This window comes from Gavialis gangeticus, unplaced genomic scaffold (genome assembly GCF_001723915.1).
Source record: "Gavialis gangeticus isolate Ggan-Ray unplaced genomic scaffold, GavGan_comp1, whole genome shotgun sequence".
Classification (NCBI taxonomy): Eukaryota; Metazoa; Chordata; order Crocodylia; family Gavialidae; genus Gavialis; species Gavialis gangeticus.
The window spans coordinates 38092985-38118656 of NW_017729000.1; the positions used below are offsets into that span (position 1 = coordinate 38092985).

The following is a 25672-nucleotide window of genomic DNA, read 5'->3' on the forward strand; positions in this document are numbered from 1 at the left end:
AGCCATGGGATGGATATTCCAACAATTACAACTTAATTTTCTTTTTAAGATTAAAGGATAAAACATGCTTGACTACAACAGCTGTTCCTTCTATTCCTACATACATTGTAGATTTGTTTAATGTTTCATGTTTCACTGTTTGCTAGTAGATGTATGTACCAATTGTATGAAGATATTGTATTCATTCACAATTCATCTGGGAGCAAATGGCTCCATTTTACTTCAAAATTCTCTCTCTCCAACTAGAACTGTTTTATGAAAACCTATAATGCAGCTATTGCAAAGGTATCCTTTGGGGCATCCTATCAGTAAGTATGAGGGAAAAGTTATTTAAAGATGGTCTGAAGTGTGTGTTCTTTACCTTGAACGCATTCATCCACTTAACCCTGAAGGCTTTTCAGTTTCTATTTCCTGAATTTTCTTGGTAGTGTTGAGGTGATATTGCATTTGCTTGTTATATATTTATTATGCATTATTAAGTCTTCTGATTTTTTTTCTCTTAACAGTTTGAAAATGAAATCATTTTAAAATTGGACCATGAGGTGGAAGGAGGCCGTGGAGATGAGCAGTACATGCAGTTGTTTGAGTCAATGTAAGTAGTGCAGTCATGCTGAACTAGGAAATAACACACTTTTTAAGCTCTCTTTCTGTCCCCTAAAAACAGGCGACTTCATTTAAAAATAAATTTATTACACAGAATTTAATCAGCCTTCATTGAGATTGCAACAAAGTCCAATTGTTTTAATATAACTACATGCTTTTGCTTTTTAATTGATTTTCAGTATGTTTTGCAACAGTTTAATTTTTAAGAAAACATGAAACACTTCACTAAGCAAGGTAATGTTTCCTAGTTAATCCACATTGGTTTTGATAACTTTTCCCACTAAAGATATTCAGAAACCTAGTAGGATGTTTTCAGTGTTCTTTGAATTATCCTTCCTGTACTTATTTCAGACTTTACATTGGACACTATATATTGAATGGGCACTATTCATGCATGGCAAGAATAGGGAGTCTCAGGCTGTCTTATGGTTCCCAGTATTCAGGCTGGCACTGAAAAAGTAGATTAAGTATTTCTGACCTTAGCTATATAATGACAATGTCTTGTCAATTTAATAAATAAAGTTAGACAACTCCCCATGCTTGAAAAGTCCTGTTTCTTTTACTGTTGGCCTTTCATCCAGACTTAAAGTGGGATTTGTGTATGTCAGCATTGCTTCTGCAACCCTTGTGAGAGCACTGCTAAGAAAAACACCCTGCCCTCTTACTACCATGCCAAACCTAGAAAATGCAGGTGTCTCCTACTACTACTCTCAAGTACACTGGAAACAGAGATCTTGACAGTAGCCAGCATTGCTGTCTGTTTTCTAGGTTTGGTGCAATAGACTGGGAATAAAAATAGAAATGGGTAGGGTATGCTTTTCACTGCCCCACTTGGGAATGTTACTAAAGCAGTATAAAATATCGTTATCCAAGTTCGGGATAGGTATGAACTTATCTTTGCAGCTTCTCATATACTGTTTGAAACCTAGGTAGGGTTTGTAACAATTACTTAAACACCCTCTTACTGCATTGCTATGCTATTTGCTGTTTACAAGCCATGTTAAAGGTCCAACTGTTAAAAGAAGCTCTTTCTCTGCATTTCATATTTAATGTATCCTCCTGCAACTTCATGAACATGTTCAGTAACCTAATGTATACTTTTTGGAATGCTTTCCTTAGAATTATATGTCAGCAGCCGTTCAACCTGTAGAACCAGTTCCCTATCCATGTGATCATATGTTGTCTAAGAACTTTGCCTCCTATATTGTCCTTATATAGCATTCTGAGAAGCACATAATTGTAACAAACTACTAGATCTTACATATTGTTGGATAGGTATCTCTGTTTTCAGATCTTCCATTAGAACAGATGCCTCCACTTCTCTTTAATTCAGTTGAATTCTGATATGTATCTTAACTAAGCCTACTGGGCCCAAATTTCAATATGTTTTAATTCTCAGGTGAGAAACAGTAGTAACTTAGTAATTCACCATGTGATTTTTTCAAATATTCAAGATCCATGAATAACATCTGTAACAAATAGTTATTAAACATTGACACAGTATTAGACTGTGGGTTATGGGCAAATTCTATTTACACTTTGCACATGAGAGTTAGGACATGGATAGATGTTCATTTCTACTAATAAGAATTTTAAAGAAATTCAGTAGAAAAATAGGCCAGGAGTTGCAGTGAACATGCACTCCAGCCCCTGACTGTAGAGCTACAAAGGAGAGCTCTCCAACCAGGGGGTACTCCCTTAGGGGATCCCATTACTTGATAACCTGTCTTCTGCTGTACCTGGAAAGGGGGAAGTCTGTCAAGAGGCAGGACCCCCACTCCCTCCCCCTCCTGATTTTAAATCACTTTTAAATCACAGATGGACTACACACAGGTGATGAGGAACTGGGACTGGGGAGAGCCTCCCTAGTCATGGATGATCTAGGACAGGAGTCAGCAACCCCTGGTACTTCTGCTGAATGTGGCACACGAGGCCATTTTGCTTGGCACACTGCAGCCAGCCCCAGCTCCGGGTAGCTGCTGCTAGTGACGGAGCCCGGGCTGCTTGCAGGGCTTGCAGCGTCCCAGCTGCCTGCTGGAAGCAGCCTGGGTTCCTGGCTGGCAGCAGCTCCCCAGAGCCGGGGCCGGCTGCATCCAGGAGGCTCCAAACAAAGTACTAAATGACTGCTAAATTCACTGATCCCACCATCCCTCCCCCCACTAGTGGCACTGGGTGAGCAGACAGGCAGATGGAACCTCCATGGAGACTGTCTCAGGAACCCCATGGGCAGGGTGTGCTTGGCTGGGCAAAACCAGTGCTTATTGCAGGGACATGTGGGGAGCAGATTAAGGCTCTGCCCTGGGCCCTGGCCTCATGCTGCACTGCCCCATGATCCTGACTCTGGCTCCAGCCCTGCCCATCCTAGATGCCACTCCCTTCTGCCTGTGGCCCTATGCCATCTGCCTGGCTGAGTGCACCCTGCCTGTGGGGGTCCTGAGCTAGTTTCCATGGAAATCCTTCCCACCCACTCCATCTGGCACCCCCAACAGTGGGTGCAGGATGGACAGGCTGGGGTGCCCAGGCAGTGGGTCCAAGTCCAGCAGTCATGGCAGAGTCTGACAGTGAGAGTGAGCCACCAGTATGGGAGCTGCCAGGAAGCTCACCTTGCCCCTGTCCCACCACTGCACCATCTGGCCCCACGGACTACATCTTCCAAGAGACATGTGGGGATAGGGTAGGCAGTGCTCTGCACCAGGGGCACTTCTATGCTGGGACAGCAGGACTGGCCACAGCCACCACAGCCCAAGCTGCACCCTGCACCTGGGCTGGGCAAGGCTGAGAAACCTGCCTCTGGCTGGATAGAATCACATTGCAGGTCTGATCTGGCCCATGGGTCATATTTGGCCTGCCTCTTCTGTAGACCATATCTGAAATGAGTAATGGTACCCTGGAAAGCAGTGACTCTGGAGTGGATTGAGGGGTTCATAGTGGACAAGCAATTCAAAATGGGCTCCCAGTGTGATGCTGTGACCAAAAAAAGCTAAGGAGCAGGGAGATTACGAGTAGGATAAGTGAGATTTTTATCTGCCTATTTGATACTGGTAAGATCTAAACTAGAATACAGTATATAGTCCTGGTATCAACATTTTCAAAAGTGTTAGGAAAGACAGAACAGAAAAAAACCCACAAAAATTAACATGAGGGCTAGAGACTTAGAATTCAGCCTCTTTACCTAATCAAAAAATGATCAAGAGGTGATTTGATTACAGTACATAAGTACCTTCTTGGGGAGAAAATACTAAATATTAAAGAACTTTATAATAAAGTATAGAAGTTGCATCTGAAGAAGAAGCATGTGCTTCTGAAGAAGCCATGTACAAATTATACATTAAGCTTTAGAAAATGTTCGTGAAATTGCAGAAGGATGCAATAAATATGAAATACATTCAAGGAAGGAGCTGCTCATAAGAGATATGATTTCACAAACCAACATATAGGACTGAAGCCAGACAAATGCAAATTGAAAAGAAGGCACAATTTATTTTTTTATTTTTTTACTCCTGGAACAAACTGCAAAGGGAATTGGTGGATTTTCCATCTCATTGGGATGCCTTTCTGAAAGATGAGCTTTAGCCAAAGCAGAAGTTATGCTTTAGTGCCAAAAAGAAAGAAAAAAAAAGAATGGCTTTAATAGAGGGGAACTGAGTGAGAACTGAGAATATATATTGTTATACACATCTCCAAATTTTTTTTTTCAAAGAATATGGATCTCATTGATGTACTTAAATACTACATAGTCAAATGATCAAAATACACTTCTATTCAGGTACCTCAGTACCATGTTTCTTGATCTCAGGATTGAATAATTCTAATTCTTTGTTTCAATTCTAATTTCTTTCAAAGACTGAAGTGGAGTGCTGGATTGAAATTCTAATAGAACAGTCAATAGGGCTTGAATTGTGATTTTGCTTTTATACTGTCCAGTTTGCTAATTTTGTTTGATTGCCATGGCTGGAATGCTGTAGAGAGTTTTGAGAATAAAAAAAGAAGGGGAAATGGTGGGAATCATAGAAGAGTACATTCATCCTTTAAACGATAGTTGTATTTTAGAAAAAAAGAGTAAATCTTTAATTCTATGTTTATGTTTTCTTCCCAGCTGACTTTTAAATGTCTAGATTAACACATCATTAAAGGAATCTCAAACATATCCTATACTTCTTTTAATGATATAATGCAGTATTTGCTCCAGGTCCAAAGGGAGTTTCAATTCATAGTGCACTTGTTCTCATACAGATATAAAGCAATTTTCTCTTCTGTATTTGCAGACTCATGGACTACACTTCACAGTATCCTGATATTTCTAAGTCAGTTGAAAACTTTGTAAGCCTAGTGAAAGGCCTTTTGGAAAAGCTTCTGGATTACCGAGCAGTCATGAATGATGAGAGCAAGGATAACCGCATGAGTTGCACTGTGAACTTGTTGGTATGGGCCTTATAAGAATAAGAGAGAAGTTTCGTCAGGGAAATGAGTGACTGAAGTAGTCAGTTCATGCAGAATTTAAGATGTAAAATATTCAGTAGTTAGAGATGGGTTTACATGATATTTTATATCCAATTTATTTTTATCCGTCTACCCCTTTAAGACATATTGCTTAAAGTGCAATACGTCTACATTGAGGAGAACAGTATAGAGTAGAGATACTCAAGCCACCTTTCAAAAGAACTAGCTTGGAAAATAAAAGCATTAGCATCAAGTTCTATGTAGATATTTTTCAAGGTGGCAGCAGAGTAAATTAATCCTCCAAAAACTCTGTTCCACACAATCAGACCCATTTTTGGTGGCCTGTGCTGCATTTTGGAACATACTGTTGTTTCCCAAACCTCACTGTTAGGCAGAAGTGATGAGAAAATGGAAAACCTTTAGGCAAACGTTTAACCATTTCGTTTTTCTCATTCTTTTTTCTCTCATGCAAACCTGAAAACATTCTGGTAGGAAGGTTCTTCTGCATATATAAAGAAATATATTTTTCTTCCTGGTGTTTCATCCTTCAGATATGCATAGACCAATAGTATGTACTCCATTAGTTGTCAAACAGTGAAGAGAACACACGCAGAAAATTTAGAACACACATCTGTGATCATCAGCTCAACCCTTTAATTTGGCTGAGCCATGTTTTATCTATTTGACTTTCTGAAAGAAACTCCAGTACTCAACAGTTTTTACCTTTTTACAGACTTCATTTTCTGTGCGATGGGGAAGGAAGTAAATATTTACCAGAATATTTTCCATTCTTTAACTACTTCTACAAAGCAAAATTGCTGAAGAATATAATATACTCTGCCTGAATTGTCATTGGATGCAATTAGCAACTCACTAATGTTGCTTTTGAATGATCTGTTTTAGAGGAAAGAGGGGAGAGAAGCCTTTATGATGTGCTGGTAGCCGGGAACTAAGAGTTTGATTCTAAGCTTCTTTGTTTATGGGAGTGGTCACACTTAATTCTTTGAAGATCATTATTGTCTACAACTTAATCAGTTTAAGTTGTCTGGATTTCCCAAGGCCAAGGAGCCTATGCCATTTCTGTTGGAAGTGAAGAGAGTGAGGCTGGCATGGACAGAATTTCAGATGTCCAAAGGCAGTAGAAAGCTACATTTTCTCTTGTTCCTTGACTCTGATACTATAGATGCAGCTCTATTATCAGATTTTAACTGAGGATGTTTTGTAAATCGTGCTTTTCACATACTCGGATAGTTATTATTTAAGCGTTACATTTTAATGGTAAAATGGATCAAAATATAAAATTATATTCTGTTTTGTGAAAAATCTGGTTTAATGCATTAAAAAACCCACTTACCTTGAGTAATTTGATCCTGAGATGTTTTTTAAGATAAGGGATTAGAAAATAACATTTTAATAATTTTTCCCTCTCTAGAATTTCTACAAAGACATTAATCGCGAAGGAATGTACATAAGGTATGGTAATTGCTTTATTGATTTTTGTGTGAAGAGGGCAATAACATTCATTTTATGCACACTATCTTCAGCATACCATATGGGTTAGTTATAGCTCATCATTCATGATATCCCTAGACTCATTTATATTTTTAATCTATTGTTTACTTTGCCTTCAGCAAACTGGAATCCATCATACATATTCATCAGCTGCCCTTTTCCCTCAGAATAAAATTTAGTTGACCAAATCGCTCACATTCATTGTTCACAATTTTTAATAAAGAAAACACAGTTGGATTTGAAGTTTGAAGCAAAGCATATCGGACACTGAAAGTGACAGAGGAATCCTTTATGGTTTTGTAGAATGTGCTCAGACTACAGAGTATGCAGCACTTCATGGAATATTAAATTACAAGTCAAACAGAGCTAGCTCTATATCTATAGCAGCAAATATTCTGTGATGTAAGCCTGGCTTTTTTTGCTGTTTCCTGACTTAGATAAGACCTTCTTTTACTTAGTTAATACCTTTTCCAGACCAGAATCACCTGGTTAGGGAACAAGCAGGAAGCAGCATCCTCCATTCCTCCTCTTGTCTTCAGGAGCAAAGCAGACAGATGAGTAGGGCAAATCCCTCAGCCTACTCCCCAAACCAGGCAGTTTACATTGTGGGGAATAGGCAGGGAACATTTCCCCACTGCTCCTCTCTCCTCCCCACCCAGAGCAGATGGGTTAGGGGAGTGTACAGGCATTCATTCTTACAAGAGAGCTTCACTCACAAAGGAGATCTTTTAAGGTGCTGGCCTGGAAGATATTCTCCCAGACAAAGCATGCTTTTCCCTGGGAGAAGTTGAATGAATGCTTATGCACTCCTAGTTTCTACTGGGAGAACACCGGTTTCTCCTGGTGGAAACATAATAATGTTTGTACATAGCCTGAACCTTTTGCAGGTCAGCAGTGGAGGAAGCCACCCACAAATATCCTCCATACTTAAGTATGTTACGCACTCCTCCACCATACCTGAGGATCTGGACCCGTATTTTTTCCCTAGCTTTAAATAGTCTGATAAGTTGCATTTACACGGATGAAACTATGCATTTGCATTAAAAGAGCTGATAAAAGAATGCAAAGAAAATAGCCTTTCTTATAATGATAGTATATTAAAGCTAATTTTAAGCCATTGAAAGGAGCTGCAATGAAAGGACACAGGGTATGTATTCTGATGATAATTTAGAAGGAACAAGACTGTAGAATGCCTAAAGAGCCAGAGATATGCAGAAAACCCTTTTGCTCCTCTTTTTCTTACATAGCTACAGGCACAGTATTAGTAAAGGTGCCTTGGTTACAAACCCTTTTTTCATGCAGATACTTCACTATGCAAAGGAAGCACAGAAAGGTCAAGGCAAATAAGAAAGCTTTAACCACGTGTCCTACACAACAACTTTAACAAGTTTGTGGGTGGTTACTGCCTGACATCTTTAACTGTTTCTATGAAAAATTTCACTTTGGGTGTTTATGCATCAATGACACCTGATGTGTCACTGTCAGCTATTAACACCTTTTGCCAGATAGACATTCATAATTTGAAACTCCTGACATTTTCTTTCCTTTTAACAGATATTTGTATAAACTGCGAGATCTTCATTTAGATTGTGAGAATTACACAGAAGCTGCATATACCCTTCTGCTCCATACCTGGCTCTTGAAGGTTAGATTACCACTCTCAGTAGACTATAAATAATGCGATGTTACAGTTTTGAAATTTAAAAAAATGGCAAGTGCCTTAGCCCCTGACTTAATATATTTTATTTATTTTAGTGGCATTCTGCTTTCCTGCTACTTAAAAACAGTGTGACATTTAATGGAAATTTAGGATTCAAAAGAAACACAAGATGTTCTCAGCAGGTTATTTCAAATTATATACGAGTCATTAAAAATATGACAAAATACTTTCACAGGTCATCTGGCTTTTGAAGCAGCTTAACTCTCTGTAGTGACTGCACTTGTTTTTATCTTTACTATGCTCTCAGTTCCAAAATTAGGGCTGAACTGGAAGCTCATTACAATGTTAACAAACAAGAATATCAGTACAGCTGGTCAGGAACCAGTATTTCCATTCCTTGGGAAGTTCTGACATTTCAAAATATTTTTTTCCAAATTGGGATGAAAAATTTAACTTTCTGTGCAACTAAACTTGTAAAAGAAATTATTCAGGATCATTAAAAAGTTTTGCTTTGATGTACAGTTTTATGCTTATGATATTAAAATACTAAATATCTTAGTTACAACTTGTAAAATAGTAATTAAAAAATAAATGTAAAAATAAAACAAAAGGAATAAAACAAAAGAATAGCAGCACCAAAATAAAATATTCTGATTCCTTCACATAACATTGTAAAAAATAATGTGTTTTACTAAGACTTTATTTTTTTAACAGAAAACTGTTCAAATAATTTTGATCAGCTCCAGTTACAACCATGAAATAGCTATTCAGCAGCATGTTAATAACCATTAATCCTCACAGAACCATTTTCCATTCTGCCAAAGCCAGGGAACATACAGAAGAAGCTATTTAAAGTAACGGTATTTTTTTTTCCCCTCTGTCTTCAACTGTATACCTTTTCTGGTGCTTTATTCTCACAGTGGTCTGATGAACAATGCGCACCTCAAGTCATGTCAACAGAATTCCAGTGTTCACAGACCCATCGACAGTTGAAAGAGAATCTGTATGAAAAAATTATAGAATACTTTGACAAAGGAAAGGTAACTGACTTTAAAATTCCTACTGTACTGTCTTGTTTGAGAGTTCTGGACTATCATTCTGTTACAACAAAGCATGTTTGATTTTCAAGTGTGGAAAACATTCTGGATATATCAAGTTAAAACTGTTAAAGATTTTGAAAAAATGTGGAAAGAAATAAGCTTAATATTTCTGTTTGTCATCTAGTCAAGTTATTTGCTTAGGTCAGGACGTAATAACATGTAAGTAAATTAAATTGTATGTATGGGATTAACTTTCCAAGATAACGTGATATAATGCATAGATCTTATTTGAACATTACACTATCAAGTCTCCCCCAAAAATACAGATATTCTTTTTCCAGAATGTCTTAAGATTTTCTTTTTCACAAGTCATGATTTGATTACTATCAACTGCCTTCAGTTACACTCCTGCACATTTTAGAAGCTAAAAATAGAGCTCATTTTGACTCTAATAAAAGCAGAAGTGAACCTTTGAACACTTGAATGCACAAGTTGTTGGAGCACATAAAGTAGGGAACAATTTTGTAGTGCCAAACAGTGAGCATTATGACACTAATAAGCCTTTCTTATCTTTATGTATGGCTCAAACTTAACTATAGGAGAAATACCCTACCTGACCTATACTTCCTACCCCTTGAGACAGGAAACTTCCAGTGGTTTTGCACAATCCTATGACTGTACATTGCTGTTTAACACTGTCAGTTTGCCTCTGGACACTTGAAATGTTTGTGGTTTACTAATAGCTGCATGCATATCATATTAGACACAAGATGGTCTTAATTTCTTAGTACTAACTGAGCATGGGCTAGACAGATTATACTAAGCAGCTGATACAGTTTTCTGCTTTAGAGTTGCCTTGCCTAACTGCATTAGAGTTGCTCAGGAGCAGCCATAACTCATATGACTCAAAAGTCTTTCATTATAACAAAATACTCCCCTTCTCTGCCTGTCACTCCCATCATGAGCACGTTCTTTCCTTTCTTACAAGGGGCTGGCTGGAACAGAAAGCAGTTCATCTGACTTTGTCAATAAGTATTCTCTTCAGGATGGAGACTTCTCCACTTGGTGTCTGCAGCTACTTTTTGACCATTTTGTGCTGCTTATTGCAAAGTACCCTTAGGGCTAAGTAGAGACATTCAAAAAGGCTGAGCCTGAATCAATTCAGTCTTTGCAGGTTAGTCTAACCTGTGTAGATTGAACTGTGTAGAATAGACATTCACTTTTGATTCTGGAAATGCAGCCACATGCCTGCAGTGGCTCAGGCTAGAAGCTGGGGGGCACTAGAGTGAGCCCTCCCTTCCCTTCCACAGTGGCCAGAAGGCTGGAGGGAAGCTGAACTGAGGGAGGATGGGGCCAGGCCCCAACAGGTTGCTAAGTGTGGCTGGGGCGGAGTTTAAAGCCCCACCCTGGCCTGCACAATCCTCAGCTGGGGAGTGCCTGGAGGGGGAAGGGGGAAGCAGCCCCTTCCAGGCATTTTCCCCCTGCTTGCTGCTCAAGCGGTGGGTGGTGTAGCTAGATGCCAACACCAGTGGCAGCCTGAGGTGAAAGTGGGGGAAGAAAGGGGGTGATCCCTCCCTCCTTCCCCTCTTCCATCGACACAGGACCGCAGCTAGGGTCTGCCTGCCAGAGGTATCCCTGTCGGGCAGACCCCAGCTGGGGTCCCATGCCAGTGGGAGAGGGGATGGAGGGGGGATTAAACCACCCTACCTGCCTCACCCTGCTGGCCCTGACCAGGCTGTGGCCATGCCCCCTGCTCTCAGCTCAAGCACGGAGCGGTGGGAGAAGGGGGGGAAGTCTGGGAGGGACTGCTTCCCGCACAGGCAAACCCCAGCTGGGGTCAGGTGCCGGGGGAGGTTAAACCCTGCCCCTTTGCTCTTCACCATGCTAGCCCAGGCCAGGGCATGGCCATGTCTCCTGCTTTCCAGGGAGAGAGAGAAAACCCTAGCTGGTGCTGCCTTCTCCCCTGCTCGAGCAGGGTGGCGGGCAGGGGGGGCAGAAGTGTGGCAGCTCCTCCCCCACTCTGACCCAGGCTGGGGTCCCATGGGCCATGGAGGGGGTTTAAAACCCCCTCCCTTCCCTATGCCTGAGCCTGCCAGCCCACTTCCCCACCACTTCCACTCCAACAAGGTTAAAGTCTATCAGGGGCTGCTCTGCACCTGCCAAGCAGGCTGGGCTAAATCCCCAGACAGGTTTCCCACCCCCTTGTCAGCCAGCCCTCATTGCTCTGGCTAGAGAGCAGAGGGGTGGGGCCAACCATGTTCTGCTCAAGCAGAAGGAACAGGGCAGGAAAGCATGCTGGGATGCTGGGGGACTGTGATTTAACTTGAACCATGAAGGGGTCTGGGACAGAACTTCCATAAACTGGCTTGACCTAAATCAGTTAAGTCTGATGCTACATTCAACCAGGTTTATCTGAAACCAGTTTCAGCCATTTTGCAACTGGTTTATGTGCACTGAACTTCTTTTCTGTTACAGGTTTAAACCAGTTTATAATCATTTAAACGAGTTTATGTGCAACATCTATCCCTAGCCTGGCAGACCAAAAATCTAGCCTAGTATTCACAGTGCAGCTCTAACCTTCTTCTGAAAGTTCCTTCAGAAGAAAATACTATTTTATGAGGAATGAAAATAAGCTGCTGCTGCTTCACAGACCACAGTGATAATATGGGTTTCAAGCTTGTAACTTCTGAGCTGACAGTTCACATGACAAAAGATGACTTGTGGGAGTGTAGGTTGTAGAATCAGAAAACAAACTATCAAGGACATGCATTAGTAGGCCTATGAAGATGCTGCACTTCTGCTTGAAGGACACACAAACCTTTATGTATCGGTCTGAATTCTTTTTTGTTATTCAGCATTTCTGAAAGATCAAGTGATTTTGGGTGGTGTTCTTATAAGTCTAAAGCAGGCCTATTTCAGTCTTTCTATAATGAACTGTAAAACATTTTATTCTGCACATTAATCTGCTGTGTTCCAGTTTATGATTTCCTTGGGTCTTTCATTCCATATCAGAAGTTAATAAATGACTGAAACTTAGAGATAAAATAATCAATATAGCTCCATAGGTAAACAGTGATGCCTTAAAACCTTATTTGTTGGTGCTGGAATTACTTTTAAAATGTACTCTTATATTGCAGATGTGGGAAGAAGCAATATCTTTATGCAAAGAACTTGCAGAGCAATATGAGATGGAAGTTTTTGACTATGAACTTTTAAGCCAGAATCTGGTAAGAACATATATGGGACTTCAAAGCATTTTTGGTGTATGTGTGACTATGTTTGAAATCTCAAAAGATGGACGAGTATGAAAGATGTCGCATGGTATATAAAAGTACCTCTAGAGCATTAAAAAATAATGGTAATTGTGTCTTCCTCTTTTAGTTGAGTATATGATTACATGTCTTGAGATTGCACTTCCTTTTCAGGCTGGGGGGTGGAGATTTGCTTGGTTTCATGCCATTTTTGTTTGCTTTGTTTCATGCCATTTTATCTCTAGAGCAGTGTTCTAGAAATAAAATGGTACAAAAGTAGGGGTGTGTGAAGTGGGTCCTATTCGATTCAGATTCGAGATTGAAGATTCAATGATGATTTGGAGAATCAGCAATTCAGACATAGACACAGCTTCAAATGTTTTTTCTACATACCTTGAGGTAGCAGGTGCGGTTCATGATTGCTGCAATGCTGGGGAGCATGGCACATCCCACAGGAGTGCAGGGGTGGGGGGCCTCCATGTGCTCAGTGGCAAACCCAGAAATGGACTAGAAGTGCTTCTGGTCCACTTCCGGGTCTGCCAGGGAGCATGCTGGGCCCCCCCACCTCCCTGGCTTGGCAGTCAGCTGCAGGGGGACCCCAGGTGTCCCCCCCCCAGACCCAGGAGGCACCAGTCACTGAGCTGGGGGTGTGTGGGGGGCCCCCAACGTGCTCCCCAGTGGACCTGGAAATGGACCAGAAATGCTTCTGGTCCACTTCTGGGTATACTGCTCAGCACACTGGGGAGCCCCCTGGGCTCCTGTAAGATGCTTCATGTGCCCCAGCATCACAGCATTCACAAGCCCCTGCTACCTAGAGGTATGTAGAAAAAACATTTAAAGCTGTCTCTATGTCTGAATCTTCGAAACTCTCTGAATCAATTCAGAAAGTTCTGATTCAATTCAGAGAGATTACAGGGTCCTCTGATTCAATTCAGTTTCAGAGATTCAGCCACCGAATGGGGCCAAAACTCTGCCAAATCAAATCAGGGACTGAAGCTTCGTGCAGCCCTAGTACAAAGCAAAGAAAATTCTTGTAGTTATTACCTTGTATTAATTGACATGTGTGGTTTAAAAAGTGATCTGCAAACAGACTAAAATAGGCTTCATCTGGTCCTTTCTGATCTTGAAACAAGGTATAGAAATAACCCCAAGACCTGAAGTTATTTTTTCCTGGTGTATGTTTTTTGGCATCAATACTTTTACAAAAACTGGGAAATGAGTGAGGTATAATTTTACAAGGCCAATTAAATTCTTTAAAGTCTTTTAATTTCAATAACTCATATATTGAATAAAGCAAGTTTTGGGTTTTTATGATTTGACACTTTTTGTCTTTCAATTAAGCTGTTAGAATTCACAGAAAACATCCCTGAAACTTCTGAAAGGCCATTCCAGGAGAGACAAAACTTGATATTCTTGAAATGTCTAAGAATAAAAAACCTGAAAGAGAAACCAGTTGCTCTGTCTTGCTTACTTGCTCACTCACTCTTTTTTTCAGGCTATCTCAAGACATGTAAGCATATGAACTAAAAGGTGTAGACCCAATTCATATTATTTTGCTGATGGTATTTAAATATAAAACACAAAGAACTGTTTCAGCTGTTGAAATTGGTAAGCAAAAGTCAGAAAATCCAATAAATAAAGCATCTACATTTAACTTGATTTACTTTCAGATGGAAGGTGTTAAGTCTTCTAATTTCCTGTTCACCTCACTATTTCAGGGGTGGCCAATCTGTGGTGCAACAAGTGGCATGCAGAAGATTGGGCAGGGGGCAGGTGACACAGCTGCAGTTAGGGCAGGGAGCAGAAAGAGGAGCAGCAGACAAGGCAAATAATACAAGGCAGGGATTAGAAAGCAGAGCAGGAGATAGGGAAAAGGAATCTGAGAGGCACTTGGGGACAGTGCAGTGCTTAATTTGTGGCACTTCTGGCCAAAAGATTGCTCCCCTCCCCCATTGTACCATGGGATTAGGCTGCCTCCAAAGCCCTAGAGTTATCACTGAGCTGGCCCACTCCTTGTCAAGCATGAAGGGCATGAGATGTTTTCATTTTTCAATGAAGTTGAAGTGGCTATTTTAATTCCAAGATGTCTGTCTGCATGTTTGCTGATTAGGTAATGTGACCATATGTCCAGGGTTGGCTGGGACAGTCACATATTTTATAGGCTGTCTCAGTGTCTTGGGCAATGGAGAAAAGTTAAGCAAAAGTCCTGGATTGTCAGGAACCTGAGAGCCACAGAGTCCAGGGTGTGTGTGTGTGTGCGTGTAAGCGCACTGTTCTGTCTGCCTGGCTCCACTCCTGGGAGCCACGGTGTAGAGTGTGTGTGTGGCAGTAGGCAGGGCCAGAGCAGCTGTTGGGATGTGCTGGGGAGCTCAGTGCCCTTTTCACCAGAACTGGGGCTGGCCTGGGGCCAGGAACAGGACACGGGCTGGGCTGGGGGCACTGCATGGACTCTATCTGCCCTGAGATGACTCACAACTTCAGCCCTATCCCAGCACCTGGAGCTGCATTCTGGCCATGCACCCCCAGGCTGGGCCGGACCAGGCTAACAGCATCACAGCCCCCATATAGAAAGTCTAGGCAGGCCTGGATGTGCCCTCCCAGCCTGGGGGGGACACAGAAAGGATGCGGTTGCGGGTGCCAGGGCAGGACTAGAGCCATGAGTCAGAGTCTGTGCAGCACCCTTAACCTAGCCAGTGCCTAGGGTGACCACCCATCCCTAATTGGGCGGACCAGTCCTGGATGGGAACATCAAGTCCTGGTCCTGCCCAGGCTGCATGACTCTGGGACAGCATTTGTCCTGGATTCATAGTGTCAGGCAGGGATCTGGGTTTTCTGTTCACTGTGGAAAACCATGGGTAATGGTAGGGTTTCCTGGCAGTGTTCCAACCTGTAAGGAGCTGTTTGAGGCTTCTGGGAGCAGGACGCAGGGGGTACTACATGCATGTGTGTGCCTACACACATGGCTGGAAATACACCCAGGCAGTGTAAAGAGAAGCTCCCTGCAGGTAAATCTATGGTGGGGAAGGACAATGGGGGGAGACTGAGACACCCATTGTGAGGAGGGAGAGGGTAGGGGCTGGGGTACTGCCCAGACAGGGTGGTACATAGGGCCTGCAGCTGGGAGTGGGATGGAGCCACAGGTGGCTTTTCTAAGAGAAGGTGTGGCTCCCTGCTGTTGCGTGCACCCCCCCCAGATGGGGCATGGGGGGTACATGCCCCCTCAGATTTCTGTGCGGGGCAGGGGCAGACTGCCCACAGTGGGCTCAGGGCTCCCCATGCTGCTGCCATTGCTCTGGGAGCCCCTTGCTAGCCACATCACCATGGTGAAGCACCCCCTCCCTGCCTGGCAGCAACAGGGATGGCAGTGGCATGGAGTCATGCTCCTGCTGCTACTGGGCACACAGGGGGTATGAGGCTGGCATGGGTCTCCTGGGGGAAAGGCAGCAGGGCAGGGAGCCCCAAGCCTGCAGTGGGAAGCCCACATCTGCCCTGCTCCACTTGGCTCTGCTCTAGCCATGCTGCTGGTGGAGGGGGCAGGGGGAGAGGCAGGCATATGTTCTGCCTTTCCACTTTGAAAAGGTGCTCACCCTAACAGTGCCCCATCCCCAGCCATGGCCCCAGCTCCAGTGACAAAGACCCCATGCTCCCAACACCTTCTCTGATCCCACCCCATGCCACATACTGCCATGGCACATGTGTTTGTGTGAGGGCATGAACCTAGTGCCCCTCTTCCCCAGATTTCTGTAATATAATTATGATCACCCTTTTATTAGGGATGTGCCTGACTTTTAGGGTCTAATGATTTTAAAAATATATACATTCATTTGTGTATAATATGGCATATAAAATAAAACTAATATAATATGATTAAAGAAGATAATGTAAAGAATGACTATATGCTAAACTTTGCTTGTGCTGCATTTCTACAAAAAAAAGGATTAAAAACATTTCCCTTCAAGTACCGATGTTGAAAGAAAAAGGATGTGAAATTATCATATATGCTTTCAGATTCAGCAAGCTAAATTTTATGAAAGCATCATGAAAATACTGAGGCCTAAACCAGACTACTTTGCTGTTGGATACTATGGTCAAGGATTCCCTACGTTTCTCAGGGTAAGTCAGTTTACACTGTATATTTTCCTTTGTTTTTCTACCTACGTCTTAAATATGGAAGTATAGCGGATTAGCGAAAATGTAGTTAGTATCTGGAAAAATCCTACGTTGACACAAGTTTTCACAATAATAATGCCCCCTGTGCAACAATCCATAAGGCTGAATAGGTGAACAAGGGTCTTACAAGGCTCTTCAAACATGAGGAAGAATCTAATGACTACCTCAAATTATACTTTACACATAAACCAACTGTATCTATTGTCTAGTAATGGTTATCCTCGCTTAGACCCACTCTCTGGCAAATACTGTAATGCACTGTTTGGCCAAATAGTGATGCTGAAAATGTACAGAAAGACCTGTTGTGGTAGTGTCATGAGTTCCAGGCAAATCTATTGATACTGAGGATAACAAATTATGGCTTGGGATAGTAAGAATAGCCTATGAGCTTTGGTGCTTAAATCCTGTAGGTACTTCTGAAAATCTGTTCTTATCCTTAATGGGGTTATTGATTTCTAAGGTAGTAAACAGATTATGTGAAGCATGAGGGTAGATCAATAAGTGGGTGTGGTTTTTAAAAAGTAGTAGACTCATAAGTGTATTTTTGATGTAGTTAAGATATAGCAGATATGTAACCTTTTCCCAATGTATAATAAAACCTACCAAGAATTTCAAGAGCATGTGTAAATGAGACGGTTGTTAAGATTTATTCTGAACTCCTAAACTCATTCCATTAGTTACCCATGTTCTTTCTGTGAAATATGTACCATGTTTGCTGTCTATGCCTAAATATAATGTTTTGGCTATGCCTAAGTGTAATATTTTATAATATTCTAACATGCTGCTTCACTCCATCACTAGTCTTATAAATTTCTTCTGGTTTACAGAGGTAATCAATAGGCCTGTGTGAATAGGCAAGTATTCAATTTGGATTTGGACGATTCAGAGGACAGTGATTCAATTCGGTGATCACTGAAACGAATCACCAAATCGAATCACTGTACCCATTCAAATCGGCCAAATCAGAATTGGAGGTTCGGCGCCGATTCGGAGATTCAGATTGGCTGGGGAGAGGCAGGAGCAGTTGGGTGGCTTCAGGTTCTCCTGTGGCTTCTCCGGCTGTGCCTGACTCTCCCCAGGTGTGGGGAGCCACAGGAGAAGCCCCTATGGCTGCCCTACCCGGCCCCAGCCCCAGCCCAGTCCGGGCACTTCAAAACAAACAAACAAAAAAAAGCCCCATACTTACTGACTGCAGCAGTGGTGACTGGGGCCTCTGGGTGCTTGTGGCAGAGCCCCCCTGTGCAGCACAGGGCAGTGAGGGGCAGCAGGAATTGCCCACCACCTTGCACCCACGCAGCAGCCGCCCCATGACAGTGCACAGTTCCCTGCCAAGCCATGCTGCACCTGCACCGTGGGGCAGTTATGTGGGTGCCAGGTGGGAGAGGGGGCGGTGATCCCCACTCCCTTGTGCTGCATGGGGGGAGCCCTGCCGTGAGCCCTCAAAGGCCCTGATTGCTGCTGCTACAGCCAGTGAATGCGGGGCTTTTTTTTTCTTTTTTTTTCTTTTTTTTTAAGTGCAGGGATGCTGAGGCCGGGCATGGGATGGGCCAGGCAGGGAAGCCCTGGGGGCTTCTCCCACAGCTCCCCCCACCCAGGGAGAGGTAGGCACAGCTGAAGGAGCCATGGGAGAACCTGCAGCCACCCAGCTGTGCCTACCTCTCCCCAGTCAACCCAAATCTCTGAATCTTTTCCACATCAATTAGGAGGCTTCAGATCTGATTCCCTATTCAATTCAGATTTGGAGATTCAGCTGCCGAATCAAGCCAAATCTCCTCCAAATTGAATCGGTGACTAAAGCTTCGCACAGCCCTAGTAATCAACATAAAGGGTTGCAATCTAACATTTCTATCAAAAAATGTTCACCTATTCAGTCTTATGAATTGTTGCATGGGGGGACATTGTATCTTGTTTGATTATCAGACGATATCTAAACAAGAGCAGATTTTCTCCACAGTAAAGTTTGAAGGTATTTGTCTACTAATCCTCCTTTAACTTAATTGTACTTCAATTCCACCATCGCTCTAACAATAATAAGTAGGTGTGTTTTGTGTAATTATGAAGGCATCTGTGTCTTTTGTTTCTCGTACTATAAAGTGAGTTGGTCATTAACACCAAGTAAATCCAAACCATAAAAGAGCTTTCTCTGAAATAAACTGTATTGTACATAAGAGCAGTTAACAGTAATGTGGGGGAAGGAAGCAGAGGAGGTCTTATACAATATAATAAAGTGCTGAAACATGAACCAGGTTGTTTTTTTTCAAAGGAATGTATATTTTTTAAAAAGAGGAAACAGATTTTCTTCCTTTTAATTATTGCTTTAATGACATACCCTAAAGGCTTGTGTTTTTTTTCTTTCTGGGTCATAGAATGCAGTACTATCTTTGGGGAATTGGTGACACTTCCCTGTGGCTGCTGAGAGTGTTTTATGTGATTGATAATACATTTTTAAATATTTGTATTACAGTACCACTCAAAAGCTACAGCCAGGTTCATAAATTATGTTGTGCTCTGCACTGCACAAACTAACATATACACATGGCCTCTATCCCAAAGAACTTAGAGTCTAAAAATTATAAAATTTATCTTTTGCAGAACAAAGTCTTCATTTATCGGGGTAAGGAGTATGAGAGGAGAGAGGATTTCCAAGCACAGCTGATGAGCCAGTTCCCAAATGCAGAGAAAATGAACACCACCTCAGCCCCTGGAGATGATGTGAAAAACTCTCCTGGTCAATGTATCCTTAAAGATGGGAATTTATAGAATAAAGAAGAAAAATAAAGCCTTGTTTTAGCAAGCTTGCCTAACAGCATTACCAATTAAGTTATTAGTTACTGGGTGTATCTACATGAGCAATTAATGTGATGCAATGAACTCAGGAGCAGTTGGAGCTGGAGTAAACAGCTCCCAGGCACAGCATCTACATGTGCACCCAGGACAGCAGCAATTTGAGCTGGGGCAGAGCAGGTCCAGGCTGGCAAGGGGCACAGGGTCAGCCCTGGGCTTTGGGTCATGACTTTGGGTAGTAGAGAGACCAGCTGGGGCAAAAGGGCACTGAACCTGTGAAGCTGTGTCCACCGCCAAGTGTGCTGGGGAACCCCCCACGCTCCCATGGGACATTCTATCTGCCCCAGCATCTTGGTGTTCACGCACTGCCTGGTACCTTGGGGTATGTAGAAACAACATAGAAAGCTGTGTCTATGTCTGAATCGTCTAATCTCTCTGAATTGATTCGGAGGCTTCCAATTTGATTCAGAGAGATTAAAGGGTCTCCTGATTCGATTCAGATTTGGTGATTCAGCCGCTGAATCAGGCCGGATCTCTGCCAAATTAAATCAGCGACCAAAGCTTCGCTCAGCCGTACTGCCTGGCTTCCACTGGCTTCCTAGGGTCTCACCCTGCTTCACTTCCTGCCATGCCTTTGTTGTGATGAGAGGAAGCTGTCCTCAGAGGCTGGTGATCTCTGGTTGCTTGCTCTCTCTCTCTATGCTAGGTCCTTCTCTTGGGTTCAACCTGGCCCACCTCATTGGGTTCTAGCCCCACCAGTCTCTTGGCCTCACGGCTTCGACCCCACTGTCCCTAATCACCTTGAGGGCTAAATTCCTGGACTCCATCCTTCCCTACAGCTATGCCCATGCCTCCCAGATGTTAGTCTGTCCACAGTTTGGTCCTCCTTAGCCCTTCTGCCTTAACCCCCTTAATATTCTGGTTGTAGGTTTCCAGCCTTGGCGCACTGGTTCAGGCCTGGCTCGCTCAGCCTCAACCCTTTCTGTATTTCAGATTTTTGGGCCCCTTAGCCTTGTCTTGCACCTCATCCTAGCTCCTAGCATCCCTGACCCAGGGCAAGGCTGCTCTGTTTCACCCTGACCCTTAACTGGGCTCAGCCTCCTAAGACACCTGATTCTGCAGGGCTGCTCTTTCCTGCCTCTAAATTGTTTAGGCTTCTGCTTCACATAAACGACTGGGTCTCAAACCCCATGCTGGGTGTCCCTGCAGTGCCCCTGTGGCTTCCTATTCACCCCTGTCATCCACGTCTGGTCATCTGGTACATGTTAGCTACAATGCCCTCTTAAGCCCCCTCCCGGGTCTGCCAGGGTCCTATCTACTCCTATCTAGTAGCTGCTGGCTGTCAAAGCTTCTTCTGGTCCCAGTGGTGGCTGGGTTCCATGTTGTTGCCACCCAGCCCAGCACGAGTTGCCCTCTTAGCAGGAGTGAGGGTCTGGTTGAGTGGCCAGGCTTTTAGGTTCTCTCCACCTGCTTTATCTTCTCTTTGGCTGTGGGTTCCTAAATAGCCCAATACCCTGCTGCCTTCAGGTGTTATGGCTTAAGCAACTGAGCTGCAGCCACTTATCCCTTCCCTGCCGTCCTTTACTCTTAGAGGTTTTTCTCAACTGCTTGTCTTTCTGCAGCTGGCTCCTGTCTAGCTGCCTACTTAATTGCAGCCCTGCAACTGGCATCCTACCTCTGAGATAGCAGGGGTGAGGGAGCCCTGTTATATTCCCTTGTTAATCTCCTTTCTTCAAAACTAAACATACCCAGCCCTCAGCCTTTCCTCATCCTATTTTGCCTTCCAACCCCTTTATCAGTGGTATAATTAAGGTGGGGTAACTGGAGCAGCTACCCCAGGTGCTTCTTTGGAGGAAAGAACAGCAGCTGCCAGGAAGTGCACGATTGTCTTGGCAGTGTGGTGGCAACCAGAAGTCACCATTGTCCCTGTGTCCTGGTTGCCTGGCAACAATACAACACTGCTGCCCTTTTTCATTTTTGTTGTCTGCTTCTGGACCCTTTCCAGCTTCTCCACATCCTGAAAATGTGGAGCCCAAAAACCTCAGACAATACTCTAGCTGAGGCCTAAATGGTTCTGAATAGAGTGGTACATTCACTTCTTGTGTTTTACATGCAATACTCATATTGATGCAGCCAAAATTACATTTGCTTTTTGTGCAGTGGCATCACATTGCTGACTCATGCTGAATCTGTGATCTGCTAAAATCCCCAAATCCCTCTCAGCAAAACTACTGTTCCATTTATCTCCCATGTTGTATTTGTGCATTTGATTATTCTTCTTTAGCATCTTTTATTGTGTTTAATTTCATTCTGTTGCTTTTAGACCATCTCTCTAAGCAATCGCTACCATGACTTAAGACATTTGAGTTCTGCCACTCATGGTCTCCTAGTTTAAGTGAGAGTTACCAACCACACGATAAATCAATATTATAACTGCGGATCATGCAAGCATAGAAGTGAGAGATTAAGTGGTTCTCAGCCTTTTTCACACTGGGACTCATTAGCATAATTATCAGATTGCCACGGCCCACAACCCCCTGACCCCAACCCACACAGTCTCTCTCTCTCTCTCTCTCTCTCTTTCTCTCTCTATCTATCTCTTCTCCTCCTCTGGGTGCTGCATCCAGCCCCCTCACTCCCTCTTTGGCTCCTGGGGCTACTCTCACAATGCTGCATGCTCACCATGCCCCTGACCGCATGCGGGCTCCATGCAGGCTGTCAGCATTGCAGCCTGAATGGGGAAACCACACAATTCCCTGGGACCTCCCTATGGCCCTTTGCAATTTTCTTGCGACCCACTTTTGGGTTGCAAACTACAGGTTGAGAAATGCTGATAGAGGATGAAATGGAAGAAAAATATAGTATGTTCTCAGCTAAGAAAGTATAGAAAGGGCACATCTGTTATTCCCCCAACTCATTGATAATATTATTTCTAAATTTCTAAATGATCAATTTGTAAATGATTTTGGGATTAGGACATAGACTTGAGATCAAGGGACATGATTTTTCCCTGGCTAGAATGGATGTACTATGTTACCTTGAGTAAAATGTTTCCTTTCTCTGTACCTCCATTTCTTCACCTGTAAGAGGTGGGTAGGGATCCTTACCTTAAAAGGGGACTACAGATATTCATATCCATGAATACTGCTAAGTGCTGTGAGAGAGTCAGTTTAATGGTTTTCACTGAATGTTTTTAAACACAATTAATATGTGTATTCTGCTTGTGACATCAAACCTTTTAAACTGTTAAATTCAATTAATTCATAGTTTTCACAGCACACTATATTGTTTATATTCTTCCAGTATTTCTTGGTTCCCTTCATTCTATGATATTTCTGAATTACAAGAAAGGCAATATTTTGTAAAAATGTCACGTGTTAACGTTTCACTATTTATTCGGTTAAATGGCGTCTTGTACTTTGATTTTTAATTGCCCACTCTCATACTGACATGGACATAAAGTCTTCTAACCATTATGCATATCTTTAAAGAAATGCTATATAACACCTTGTCAAGATATCATCTGTTCCATTCTCAGTCCCTGGCACTCAAAGGAAAGAAAAACACTTAAAACAAGAGGCTCTTATTGTTTTTAATTCACCCTTTGCCCTGTCTGTTTTCTGCAGCTTCAAAAATATATAGATATGTGAGAGCTTTTGAAATCCAGGCAGGCTCTTCTTATCTACAGGGCATCATTTTTTGGAAAGCTATTGTAATTACCAAACAAACACACTTCATTTTTATTTGTACATTGTACTTTATCTAACTTTCCTCTTCTTCTAAAAATATTTGTTTTATCAAAAACAAATTGGTGCACAGTGATACTATGCAGAACAATACCTCCCCGCTTCTCCCTCTTGACCCCCACATGCACTTATATTACTTACATTAATGTTTCAGTTATCTTTGTGTAGTGGTTTTTATTCATGAATCGAGGAATATTTTAAATTTGCTCTTCACTGCTACTCAAATAGGCAAAATAACTTTTTTTTTAAAAGCTCTTGATGAAAAGCAAAACTAATGATCAAACATCAGTGAGATTAAAAGCTTTGGAGGAGGCTATTCACTAGAGGTCAAATCTCTTGTGCTGACAGCTAGCTTCATTGACAATAATATCTAAAGGAATTTAGCTGCGTTAGAGCACTCATTTAATAAAAGGATGAAAGCATATTTAAGTGGCACTTCAATTTCCAGGTTTGCTAATGTGACCTGTTAGCAAAACTTCGAAGCCTTCTTCCTAGTGTGTATGCCCTCCTCTCAAACAGTTCTAGGGCAGGCCATCTATTTTAATCTTGTTTTTAGGTGTGCGCACACAGTTTATCTATCACCTTTAATTGTAACAAGATTGGTGAGCTTCTGTGTTGGAGGCCTGTAAATTGGCAGATTGCCTGTCACCTGGTATTTCTGGGTCTTAAAGGCATTTCATTCTAAACTGTCATTGGCCTTCATTAAAAGCCACATTCAAGATAACCTTGAACATTCTTCTTATGGTGACTTCACTTATAAATCTACCTTCCTTCATGGTTTTTTGTTGTGGTGGTCTCAAACAAAATACTTCTCGAAACACCATTATCCAGGTTTTAAAAGGACTTTAATGTGTCTGTTTGAGATGTCCATTGTTGATAGAAGAATTTTCTTTTTCATCATGTTCTTATTTGAATCTTTGAGGAAACATTGCTTTGGATCAGGATTCAATACTCCTCAAATTCGGGGTGGAAGGAAATGTGATAAGCAAAGGATAAGGTGTTCAATTCGTGTCCTTGACTACTTTTAGATTTTTTTTAACTGTACATATTAATAGACTTTCCTCTGCACATTCTTGAGTTTATCCTCACAACGTTCCAGTGAAGTGAGGAAGTACATGAGAACTGAAGGATGAGACTTCCCAGGGGAAATACAGGAAGTATTCCCCTTCCCAGGGGAAATACAGGCATATCCAATAATGGGAGATATGGATCGCTGGACTGATTTTTTTCTGAAAGGATTAGATGCTGTCATACTTATTCCTTAAGCAGTAGGAATACTGCAGAGCCTGGGGTATTTCTTCACATAGGAAAAATAGTTACAATATGACTTTAACTGATTAAGAATTGTGTAAAAGTATGGTATGCATACATTATATTATAATTAAAAGAATCACTGTCACAGGGGAAGGAAACATAAAATAAAATCGAGCTAACATAATATGGCAAAAGATTTACAATGTGACATTTTGTCCAATCAATGCCATGAATTATGCCTGTGTCAAACGTAAGTAGTAAAAAGATTTCCATCAACTGATTCATTACAAAGTGGCTTTGTTCTGTAATAAAAACAATGATTCGGTGCAATATATTAAGCCACAGGAATTCCAGCTTGAATGGTACTCAGGTGACATGCCATATTGTGTACATATCAGAATTATGGTTAAATGATTTATACGCATACCAATTGGCAAATATTTCCTTTCCTGGCCCCTCCCCCTGAAAAGATTATTCATTAGAACATATTATTTGATTCCTGGACTATTGAGAACATTTCAGATTCATGCCTGATATACCCTTAACCCATGTGATTTTAGATATTCAGTGTTTTACAGTGCAACCTGTTCTGGAAGAGCATCCCAGATTCAAAAATAAGCCAGTACCTGATCAAATTATAAAGTATGTTTAGGTCTGTGTGATAAATGTTGCTGTGAAATGTGTGTGAGCCTAAGTCCAAAGAGCCAAGTTATTAATTTTTTTAACAAAGCCCTCTTTTTGGTAAACTGAGGTACAAACTTCTGCTTAACTAATAATCTCCTGCCATTTCTCAGAAGAATGTTAGCTATTTTACATATGACTATATACTTACAAGAAAAAATCAATTTAATCAAGGTACCAAGGCCAAAATCTGTATAAACATTATTTTGCTTCAATTCAAGTTGGACTGCAGTTTGTATGGCAAAGCAGAATTGTGGCATACTTTGCTTTTTTTCATCCTGCTGCAAATATGGGTTTCAGCTTAGCCTCTAATACAAACAGTAGATAGTGATCTTAAGGATGATTTGTAATATAATGACTTATTTATATATGCACAATGCAGTGGTTCTCAAACAGGATGTCATGACACCCAGGGGTGATATGAGATCTTTTGAAGTGTGTTATGGTGTATAATGAAGTCCCTGTCTGGCCTCTCCCTCTCCTCCCCCCTAACCAGTTTATCACAGGCCACAAGATCCCCCCTCAGCCTTC

At 42.1% G+C, this 25672-nt stretch overlaps 1 protein-coding gene across 1 annotated transcript in view; it reads left to right on the forward strand.

Moving 5' to 3' along the window:
* Positions 1-25672, forward strand: part of DOCK2 (dedicator of cytokinesis 2) — an 849953-nt gene that overhangs the window by 749724 nt on the left and 74557 nt on the right. The window contains exons 34-42 of the mRNA XM_019506524.1: positions 507-592; positions 4869-5025; positions 6476-6516; positions 8110-8200; positions 9136-9255; positions 12393-12482; positions 16515-16619; positions 19269-19410; positions 25021-25102. Of these exons, the coding sequence (XP_019362069.1) occupies positions 507-592; positions 4869-5025; positions 6476-6516; positions 8110-8200; positions 9136-9255; positions 12393-12482; positions 16515-16619; positions 19269-19410; positions 25021-25102 (914 nt within the window). The remainder of the gene's footprint in view (positions 1-506; positions 593-4868; positions 5026-6475; positions 6517-8109; positions 8201-9135; positions 9256-12392; positions 12483-16514; positions 16620-19268; positions 19411-25020; positions 25103-25672) is intronic.